The 11,775-nt window shown below is 43.7% G+C and overlaps 1 protein-coding gene across 2 annotated transcripts in view; it reads right to left on the bottom strand.

Annotated features, from left to right (window-relative positions):
- Positions 1 to 11,775, bottom strand: part of EVA1A (eva-1 homolog A, regulator of programmed cell death) — a 104,847-nt gene that overhangs the window by 2,662 nt on the left and 90,410 nt on the right. For both annotated transcript variants that reach the window (XM_077175150.1, XM_077175151.1), the window contains exons 2-3: positions 10,244 to 10,408; positions 6,329 to 6,517 (exon numbers count right to left, since the gene is read on the bottom strand). In XM_077175150.1, coding sequence (XP_077031265.1) covers positions 6,329 to 6,517; positions 10,244 to 10,408 — 354 coding nt within the window. The remainder of the gene's footprint in view (positions 1 to 6,328; positions 6,518 to 10,243; positions 10,409 to 11,775) is intronic.

Raw genomic sequence — 11,775 nt, 5'->3', positions numbered from 1 at the left:
GAAGTGTCAAGGCCAGCTCTACTCTGCAGTGTCTGCTGAGTGTCTTGAGCTCAAGGATGGAGTCAGTTCCTCAGATGAGTTTTACTCCCTTGAACCCAGAGATAGATCTGTAACAGCTTCTGCCAGCTGAGACCCTGACATTTGACCCAAAAGATCTCTGTAGCTAAAAGGCTTCACTTCTCTGCACTGTGCTTTTAGAAGTGCCCTTTCCAGCCAATCTCCTAAAGCAAAGTTTGTCAAAGGTGAACTGGAAACTATTTGGAGATGTTCAAAACTCAACAGGGAAAGACCCTGCTCTAATTTCAAAGCTGGCTCTAAATTAGAAGTTAGCCATGCTCTGACCAGGGGATTGGACCTGGTGACCTGCAGAGGCCTCTTCCAATCTAAATTATTCTTTGACTACATGGTCAGAGCCCAAACACTGGCTTGTGCTGTTCTAAACCAGCCTGTAGTTCCGGGCCTGTAGGTGCTCATGGAGCAGTTAAAGAGATTAAATGCCTTTGTGCTCTTCACTTCTCTTCCAAATGAATCTCAGAGGTGACTGATGAGCCAAAGTGGAAGAAGATGTCAAGACAGTCTGAAAATTGGCTATTAAATCATTAGACTGATCCAAAGTGGTTGGTGTGGATGATATGGGGAAAAAATCAGGCTGAAGACAGGACAAAGAAAGATAAGGAAAGTGCAGCAGATAAGTAAAAAAAAAAAAAAAAAGAAAAGGGTGGACCAGCCTCCTGCAAACTCAGCTGTAATGCAAAGAACAAGCAGGACACTGAACTGAATGTGCCAGTGGGCCCATGACAGGGGGTTAAAACTGATGGCCTTCAGGTCTTCAGATGGTCTGTAAGGTATCTTCCAGCCAAATATTCTACAAAATGCAGCAGTAGTTGGAAGGTCATGTAAGACCAAAGCCACAGGCTTTAAGCTAAGATATTTTGACAAAAGACAGCAAAATTCCAAAGGTAAAAAAGATACTGGAGCAGGCATGGAGAATGTGCCAATGGCCCTTGCAGCAGCCTGGCTGAGTGGAATCCTGCCTCCATCGGAAGCAATGGCTACTCTGAATGCAAGGGTCAGGACTCAAATTAAAACTGCAGCTTCCTTTGTGCAGTAGGAGGAAAAAGCAAAAGATGCTGCTGTCCATCCAGTCCTATGTAAACAGTAAAGAAAAAAAAAATAAAAACAGGAAAAGCAGAGTCCCTACCTGATAACACTTTTACCTCTATGTGCAATTTAACTGAGGACAGTAATCACCCAGCTCCTCTTGCAGGTAGCCCTAAGAAGGGCTCTGGGACCACCTGGATCATGGGAGTGTGAGCAAATGAGCAGAACTGGGGTGTTAGTCCTGGAAGGCACTGGGTGCAGTCTGCCTTGGCTCTGCCTGGCTGAGAGGATGCCATGAGCACTTCCCTGAGCACCAGTCCTGCACACACATGGGCTTGATTTGGTTGCATTAGTTCCACTGCTCACTCCTTTAGAGCAACTCATAAAAAAAACATAGATTGGAGCCTGAGACACAGACACATGTGGATTCTCTGCCCCCAATTTTGCCCTTGTCTTGCCTTTCCTTTCTCCTCCACACTCCTTTTTTCATGCTACTGTATCCAGTACATGAACAATTTTACCTCCATTGCTCCTTAAGCAACCATTTTTCTTCCCCTGCCTGTGCTCATCCGTTCAGCCCTTCATGCAGTGCAAGAGCTGTAATTGAATTTTTGGGCTCCAGTGGCATTTATGAGCTCCTACAGCTACTCTGTCAACATCTGAGACACTGAGTGGACTTCCTCACAGAGATGTAACCCTGTGTTCAGCTGCAGTCTTGACATTTATCGTACATACAATCCACTTGCACAGCAGCATCTCTTTTTTCTTTTTTTTTTCACAGCAGAAAGAGCAACTTAAGCTAAAAACCACAGGCTCTGCTTTTTCTCACTTAAAGTAGCCAAGTCAGCAATAGCCTAGCTTTGGGGGTTTGATGGCTGATTGGTGATTTTGAGAGCCTAACCCACTACATGTTCTACTTGTAAAGACCAAAACCAGGCACCTTCTTCAGCAAATGGATGCTCAGCAGATTCCAAAAGCTTGAAGGTGGCCCAGATTCATCACATCAACAGGGAAGCTTCTCAAAACACTCATTATACTGGGAAAAAAAGTTCTTTTAATGTGTATTGGCATGAGTATCAGGAGTTAGCACAATTTTGATATGCATTCTTGTGTGCTTATGTGTTTTTACACTCATTAAAACATAGATTTTGACCACTGAAGCTTTTTCTTCCAATGCTGTAGATGACAGCTCCCAGCTTCCAGCAGAACCCAGTTTCTGCCAATCTCTTTGGCTGGGGCTACATTTTTCCTTCCTTGTATTTCTCTCTCTGGAGTGGAAGGATTGATAAAAATGTCGCTGATTTAACCCTAAAATTAGTCCATGCAGACAAAAGATATATGCTCTACATAACCCTCTACACAAAAGCCACTATTTTCTAGGTACTCAAACTGGACAAAAAATTAAAAACACATTTTATTTTATTTTTCCAACCAAACCAGCAGCAATTATGGAGCTTGTTTCCTGAGGTCTAGCAATCTGCTGGGAGCATCAGCCCAGACTGCCATTAATTCCCCAGGAAATGCCCCAGGCCAAGGCTGTTATTGCTATTATAATAAATTGTTTCAATAAATAAAAAACAATCTAGGCATTAACACTGCTGGCTTCCTGTAATGGCTTCATGCATTCTGTGGGGAGGAAAATTTCAGAGGGCCCCCAGTAAAAGGTTCAGCACTAAGCATGGCCAGACAAACAGTAGGAGCAATATCTTCTAGGGAATTTGCAGTCAGCCCCACAGGCTGCTGAAATCCCCTGACAGAACAGAGGAAGCTCTCCAGGAGCCCCTTATTAATAAGGCTCAGGCCAACCAGTCTAAAATTTGGAATGATCTCCCCTGGGCTGTATTTTGGAAGGCCCTTGTTAATAACTTGGCAGCAAAGCTTTGCTTATGAAAGAAGAATAAAACAGGAATTTGTGGAGGTCTCCCTCCAACTGCTTCATCCTAAATGCAGTGTCAAAAATTGGATAAGTCTCCTGTCCAAAAGGAGGCACTGGAAGAGCTCTGATACATTTTGAATGTTTAATATTTATATAATCATGAGGGACATTTCTGGTCTGGATAGTCTGTGACTGCAAGGACAGTTCCAGCTGTCACTGAGACTGGTGAACACTTTCCAAACACTCAGGAACAGGACCACAACAAATTACAGGTCTGAGGTTTGTAGGCAGAGATAGCTTCTAATTAAAAACCTAATTTTATAAAGAAAATCAGCTTTCAAATAAAGAGTGTCTCTGAGTCTTTTGCAAGACTAAGCTCTAAATAATATTTATCTGTTGGATGAGCTACTAATTTCATTCCTCATTGACATTATTCACACTTTCTCCCTGTTTCTGAAGAAATAGGTTCTGGAATCTGTGATGAGACTGACACCTAACTGGCTCTGATACTTAACCATGACAGCTGCAAATCAGGACTCTTTTGCTTCCTGCTGTGATTTTTACTATTCAGCTGTCCATAGGAAAATTCCCAGCTCTTATGTGGGAATATCAGTCCAAAAGATGGTGGAAATGAGCACAGAGGCTTTTGCTAATACTGGCACTTCTCTGTGCACTGCAAGACTCTGCATGTGTGAGTGACTGAGTCTGCACACTCTTCACCTGCAGCTGCCCACCCAAAAACTGCCATTTTGTGCACAAAATTTGAGCACCATTGAGCACAGAAGGGATTCCACTATTTGTGGATGCTCTCCCCAGGCTAAAAAACACCCTGCTGCCAGGACAGAGGAAAGGCAATAGAGAGGATCAACCTTTCAAGCCTGCACTTTACCCATGAAATAGCAAAACCCCACAGCTTCATTTCCCTGCAGTGGACCTGAGAGTACCCACCACCCTCTGCCCAAGAGAAAAAATACTTTTTTATATTTCCCCTGCCTATTTACAATTTTCTTTTGCAAACTCCTATTCTGAGACAGCTCATCAGCACAGGAAAGCCCTGAATGCAGCACTTTCAGTCTGCAGAGAGCACCTGAGGGATGTTGTCAGTGTCATGGAACAGAGCAGCTCTTGCACTGCTGTTTCTCTTTGGCACCAGACTGTGGTCAGGAGCAGTGGGAAGATGTGTGACCCAGAACCAGCCCTCCCTGGCTGCTCAATACCTTGACTTTCCTGAGCCACTATAATGGATCTTCTATGGACATCAGCTGTGGCTTGAGCTGCCTTCAGGGCCCCAAACTCAGGCAGGCACAAAAATAAAAAAAAATTCAACTGCTTTGCTGTTCAAAAAATGCATTATGAAGAGGGATGGCTTAGCAGTGCTCTAGTTTTATGTAAATTATATTTGTGTCCTGTGACACAGTTTGTCTTTGAAGTCATAAGCTGAAACATCTCCATACTCACATATAACAAAATAAATCATGACAAATCCATCATTTCAACTAAAAGCAGAGGCTAAATTGCATGCAGCAGATAAAGATGGTTTAGGACATATGCTGTTTCAATCCACGGGTCAGTCATCAAATATTTTTATAATAAATCACAAACTGGACATATATGTCACTGAGACTGAAACCCATCTAACAGCCATGGTGAGGAACATGGGAACCAGCTGATCCTTAAGGGCTCTTCCAACTAAAACATTCTATGGTTCCATGATACATATTGGAAAACATAAGTCCTGAACTCAGCATGTGAAACCAAAGTCTTGAGATCTGAGTTTACCTATTTGACATCCAGTGGATGTGAACACCACTCAAGGAAACCATGTGAAGACAGGGCAGACAAATCCCAGAGCAACAGGACAGTTAAAGCTGTTTGTGCTGCAGTAAAATCTGGAGGCTCCTGCCAAGGCTGACACCTTGTGACAGGGATGAATCAACACTTTGTGCCCCAAAACCAACATAGAGTCAAAGAGCTCTGCTATGGTCAGTGGAAGCAAAGTCCATGGAGCATTGTCAGCAGCCCTGAATCACAGTTCCAAATATCCTGGACCATTAATCCTACAGCTTTCTCTGCCCATTACTGTTCAGATGGGGAACACAATATTAACAGCATTTTGTTTTATAGTAGGGATGGGAAGGTAGGTATTCTCATGTTAAAACTGGTAGCTGTAGGTAAGGGGGAAGAAGTGGGATAGACAGAAGACTCCTTTAAAGCCTGTTTGTTTAACTTTTCCTTGGAGATACACATGCAAGAAAACAAATCTATGCTACTCAGCTATCTTCTGTGAAGAACTCTACTAATTCCATTTAATCTGCCTGACTCTGAGGGCTGTCATGAAAAAATGCATCCTGATGACAGCACTGGATGTGTAGAAGAGCAGAAATTTTTATAACCTTTCATGGTCCTTTTAGAAGAATCCTTTACTAAATAATATGCAGAAACACTCTCATTAATCTACTCAGTGGTTCCAAAGTGCAAAGCCCAAGTTAGCTGCTTCAAATCCAAATACTTGGATTAGCAGCATGGGGGCATCTCAGCAAGAGCAAGAGCATGGCAGCAAGAATGCACACTGTTTAATGAATTAGCAAGACTGAATGAGCTGGCAGACATGAAAAAGTAGCTCACAAATTCTGGAGTTTTAGTTAATATGGCCTTGAACACTTCCAGGAATGGGGCAGCCACAACCTCTCTGGGCCACCTGTGCCAGTGTCTCACCATCCTCACAGTAAAGAATTTCTTTCTAATATCTAAACCCATTCTCTTTCAGTTTAAAGGCATTCCCCCTGGTTCTGTCACTTTTCATTCACCTTTTAACGTGAATTTTTTTAGAAGACTGCTCCCCCGTTACTTGAAAGATACACGTGGGTGAAAGATAAACTGTGATCCAAGGAAATCTCACTCTAAAGTAGATTTAAATGTACAATTAAGTAGACTCTCAAGTTACTTAATCTTCACACTTCTACTGAAGATAAGCCAAATTCTCTTAAGCAGTGTAAAGATTTGAGTGCTGCTTATTTTCCAAATTACAGGACAACAAACTTGCCTCCCTAATGAGCCAGGCTTTGATCTCCAGGAAAATGAAGCATTAGGAATAATACCACATGTAAGATTACATTGTGTTTAACTGCAGATGAGAGCAGAGCCAGTGGAAAGCAGTGCACAATAAACTCAGTTATACACTGCCTGCTAGAGCTGCCCCGGTCAGGCCTTCCAAGGGAGAATTCGCTGCGAGAAGAATGAAATACACAAACAGTTCAGAGAGGCAGATTTATCCCCGGGTACCTGTGAAAGGAGGGTCTACAAAAAGCTTGCAGGAGCTCAGGGAGGTGTGAGGCACCAGGCAAACAGTACCTGTGATGAAGGCATAAGCTGCCAGGATGTTGCTGAGCAGGGCCATCTCCGTGCCGACGCCCACGGGCTCCATGCTGCTGCTGCTGCTGCTGCTGCTGCTGAGCCCCGGCGGTTCTGTCTCATCCACAGGGAGCAGGAGGGGAGTGTTGTCTACAGGGTAGAAAGTGGCTGACCTCCCCTTCTTCTTCTCTGCTTTGACACAGAAAGGGAATGAGGAATGAGGAATGTAGAACGTGACCCAGCCCGACCTCGCCTTATCCCCAGGTCAGCATCTGTGTTCAGAAATTTGGAGCTGCTCGACAGGGAGCCACCCAAATTTGCCCCTTTTTGGGGGGTAACTAAACCTTCTCAAGCAGCTTCAGCTGAGCACATGCCTCCTCTGCATCCAGGCATCATCATCTCTCCCCCATCTCCTGCTCTTTCATGTCACCGCTTAAACACACCCACCTATGCTACAGCAAATATATAATCAGGTTTCTTTTCTCTTATGTAAATCAAAGGAGCCTTTATCAACAGTGGGTTCAGCTAAGCTTGTAAGGAGGACTGGAAAACACAGGCAGGGCCCACAACCCTTTGCTGGTGTGGTGCTGTAGTGATCCATCCACAGCTGGCAAACAGACGTGCTTTCTCTCCAACCTTGGTGGGGAAGGGCAGACCTGAGTTTATGACTTCCTTCAGAAGCCTGCTCGTATTGTGTTTCACCCAGACACCATTTCCGCTCTGGAGAGGTGAGTGAACATGGGTTAATGACTTGATTTTATTTGTTGAGGACTAGAAATAGTCAGAACTAAGGAGGCAGTTCATTCCAGGAGGCTCAAAGAGACCCTTTCAAACCTTATCAGCTCGCTGTTGAGGGCTCCCCACACCTTGATCTGCAGGCAGACACCCCCACTACTGACAGAAGAGTAATTGTTTTCAACATAGGAAAAAGTCAATGCACAGGATCCAGATCCATCATCCATGTGAGTTTTTAACTGTAGCTATTATAGATTTCCAGGCTCCCTTCTCTGGGTGTCTAGCTCTGGCCAAAAGCAAGCACCACTCTGTAAAATCACAGACTTGCACCTGGCTTCTGCTTATCTGCAGGTATTAAATTCAGGACACTGCCAGCTCCATCTCCAATGATGACACCAGTGCCATGCAGCAAAGGCATTCTGTCAGGAGTGGTGATGTGAGATGGTCTCTGTTCCTTGGCTCCTTGATCCATCTCCTTTCCCTGCAAACCCAGCAGAGCGAGACATCGCCTTCAGCTTCCCGCTGTGGGTGCCAGGAAGCAGCTCAGCCCAAGGAAGCAGTAACAGAAAGTGAGGGGTGTCAAAGAGAACAGGTAATACTGGATGGAGAGGGACTGAGGGCAGGAATGTGTGTGCAGTGATGCCAACTCCTGATCTGCCTGGAGGAGAACCAGCGGGGATGGATGTCCAGGTGTCACTGTGAGGGATCAGCCCCAAGGAATGTGGGCACAGCTGCACCTCTGCCACTGCATAGCTGCATGGCCTTGGGAAAGCCACATGTTCAAGGTTACCACGGTGTTAATGACTGGACTCCAAGCAAAGTGTTTAAACATGAGTTCTTGAGTGTCATATCCCAAAGAGTAAGATATCCCAAGAGCCTCTTGCTTTAGGAGAATAGAGGTTACTGCAGACCCCTTGTGCAAAATGGACACAGAAGGTCGAAGGGCACATTTGGCAGGAAATCAATAGCAACATTTCACAATATTTTTTAGTTCAGAATTTTTTAAAATTCACATTAACATGCCCTCTAATATCTCCCTGTGTGGTAAATCTGCCTGTACAAGTGTTCGAATTTTTCCCTACTGCTGTTCCAAGGAAATCCAGAGATGCATGGTAAATATTTAACTTCCAAAAACTGAACCTAAAACTTGGATATTTCAGAGCATCTCAAGTAGCACCATGGATCTAAACTAAGGCAAGAGAATCCTACTATTACTTGATGGATAGCAGAGAGTCATTCAGCTCTCCCCACAGCAAACACTTGAAGCTCAATGTATTTGCTCATACAAAAACATCTAAGACACCCCAGGGCCAGGAGGACATCCATGCAGAGTTGGCAGGTATGAGAAGGGATGGAAGGGAAATGCCCACCCTTCTAGAAGCCAGGTGAACACCGCAGGTGATCACAAATGACACATTTGTATGGGGGTAACTGAATCCTGCCCGAGATGTCTCTGACTGAGGTCTGGCTCTGAGCTAGTTAATGCAAGATCCCTTCACAATTGAGGAAAATGAAGGGCACCACCAGGAAATAATCTCATCCATATTTCCTATGTCAGAGGGACACCACTCTGTTGGGTGTGGAGCAGCCCTTGTAAACCATGTGCCACAGCAGTGTCTTCAGGAGGCAGAGTAAGGGATAACTCCTCTCGAGATGTGAGGTATAAGAAGAATCCTTTTTTTTTTTTCTCTTCTAACTTGTCAAATGAACAGATGCAATCAAACATGTTTTTAAATTAATAGTGGCCTGCATACCCTAAACTCCAGCAAAGAGCACCACAAAACCACAGAACTGGTTTTATCATTGGCAGGATTGTACAAGCAGAGACACAGAAGGCAGAAAATGACTGGACTTATGCAGGAAGGAAAAAACACACACAATTTCTCAAGGGCCATGTGTTACTACACTATGGGGTTCCCTGATCTGCCATTCCTTTAAGGATCATACTAAAAGATATTCCCTTTCCTCCCTGATGGCTTTGGAGACTTTTCAATGCCTAATCAGCTCACTACTACTGGTTTTCTCCTTACCACCCTTTCTTAGCTGTTGCCAGTTACCTGAATGATTTCTCTGTGAGTTTACACCAAAGCTGAACAAAATTCTTTCAGCCAGCAGTAAATTTGCCCAACACCACAGTATAAGCACAGGAGAGGTTATTCATGATACCAGGCTGACGTTAGCAAATAGTTTTAACAAAAGAAATAAAACAGGAAGGGAGATTACAGAAAATTTCAAGTATTTTGTTATTTTTGAAACATTCTTCTAGGTTTTAATTTCAAAATGACATCTTTGTTTGAAAAGTGGTGTATATTTTGAAAGTGAATGAATAAACTATGTGAAAACTAAACAAAAGGTGTCATTAGTACAAGTTAAAATGTTTAGATGAGTGGAAATGAGTCCAGGATATTTTTCCTTGCTTAAAAGAATCTCCAGGATCACAATATTTATTTGTAGCTAACTTAAAACTCTTTTCCTTGACAGTTTTTCAGTAAGACCTCCAAACTGACAAACCTGTTATTGCCAGTTCTTGTTTATTTTTGAATTGACTATCCAAGCTGTAGATTAACTTTGCCAGAAGTGTAGACAAAGACAAGCTCTGCCCATACCCACCCTCAAGCTGAATCTCTGGGAGCACGGACTGGGATTTTCAGTAGTGTCATAAACCATCTCCTGCATATTGGGAAACAACACAAAACCACAGAGGAATCCAACACGTGCTCACCTGTTCTTTTCCTTTATTCACACACCACCCCTTCCGCCTACTCACCTATCCCTAGAGATGGCTAAGATCTGACTTCATTCATATCTTTTCACTTTGCATTTTATGAAAATAGCATTGTATTTCAAAGCTCAGTTGAAAACTTCTCTGTCCCATGAGGCAGATCTACTGTCTCTTCCCTGTTTTTTTTTTTTTCCTTTGCCACTAGACAGGTCTGGAAAGTATTTCTGTGATGAGTTTGAACAGGCATGGCCATGACTGCTATCCCAAGAAACCCAGTGTTTCTTGAACAGTTCCACTTCAGCCCATTGCTGGTCACACCTTGAAGCTGTCACAACCCTTTCTGACTGTGACATGGATGGGATTTAGGAGCAATACAGAAATCCAGAAAAGAGGAGATGGGAAGAAACAGTTAACACAACACCCTTAGGTTTGGCCAACATGACAATGGTCACAGCTACCTGGGAGAGCTGGCTCTATGTTGGAAGGAGAGACATCCGAAAGGAGCACACCGTCCTCTATAACATTGGGGTCAAACACTCTTGGCTGCAGTGGAAAATGTGGCTTCTGATGCCCTTGTTGATTGGTTGGTCCTGCCTGAGTTTCATGCAGAAGCTTCTTGGGAACTGAAAGAGAGGAGCAAGAAGAGCACAGTTGTTAGAGTGAGTTATTTCAGCTGGTCAGAATAAGAATTGTCACGTCATGCTACAGGCTCAGCTGATAGTTAATTATACCACGTGCAGCCCAAACAGACACTGATTTTCCACTATGATGAATGCTCTCCAAATGCCAGCACAGACATTCAATGAGAGAATGCTGGAAACCATAAAGTGATTAAGATACAGTTTATTTACAATTAAGCCTTGAGACTAGGCTAAGGATCAGATTCAGATGTTCTATTTAGACACTCATCTCAGAAACTGAAACAGAGGTTAGTAAGCCAGGCTTTGGCCTCAGTTCTAGGCTTCAAAGCACTCCAGTTAGAGCTCTCTGCTCCTACCATGACAGCAGGCTGGACAGGATGCCCTATAGCAATGGGAGCTATAGCCATGCCTGAAATCCTGCCTCTCTCAACCATCAAGCTGCTGGCTCAAGACTGAACATCAGAAGTTTTTTTCCACTCCACATTCACAAAACCAAACTCTAGAGGATGCTGTTCATGTAAAATCATAAAGCTTAAACAATCCACCACAAAAATAAGTTCCTGCTGTAAGAAGCCCTCCCCACCCTGTGAGATCCAAAATACACTGTTTCCCATTGAGTTGTAGGCTGTAAGGTGGGAAAGGCCCATTCCCACCATCCCAAGGAACATGAAGACTCAGATAACCCCTACTGCTCTCTGTTTTGTCAGCCACAGCATGAGCAATATGCAGGTGGAATGATGCGTTATTATTTGACAGATTTTTTAGACATCTCTAGTCTCTTCTTTGGACCAAAGCATGCCCTAATAACAGGAGTGTTTTCTCCTCCTTACTGGCCAGTTCTTCAGCTGTATAACCAGGTAAAGAAATCAAAGCTGGTGTAGCTATCTCAGTGTACACCCACTGAAGGTGAATCCACACAGTGAATTCACTAATTTCCCCTGTAGGGACAAAGAATGGAGTCATCTATGAAGCTGAACCAGTTCTCTTCCTCAGCCACAGCCAACACCTCAGGCTATTTCAGAGCAAAGTGCTTCTCCATACAAAGAGAAGAAATATGTATACAGGTCATACTCTTCAGAAAGTAGAGGAATTGAGTGACGAAAGACAAAAATAAATTAAAATTTCCACAGGAGAAAGATTTATTTTTCCTGTCAGTGACTATACATTAATGCCTAGCAGACAACCAAGACTTTAGGGTTCTTAAGACACAGACTGTTGAGCACTAGGCACAAGTTCAGAAGACTCACATGAGCTTCAAGAGAAGATTTCTAGGATGCCCATTTCCCCTTTCTCCAAGTCTAAGGCCACCTTCCTCTCTCATTTCAAGCAGGCTTCCCCCTCTTAGTGCC

This window comes from Agelaius phoeniceus, chromosome 3, assembly GCF_051311805.1.
Source record: "Agelaius phoeniceus isolate bAgePho1 chromosome 3, bAgePho1.hap1, whole genome shotgun sequence".
Lineage (NCBI taxonomy): Eukaryota > Metazoa > Chordata > Aves > Passeriformes > Icteridae > Agelaius > Agelaius phoeniceus.
The sequence above is the reverse complement of the archived record's forward strand: the minus strand, read 5'-3'. Positions and strand labels throughout refer to the sequence as shown.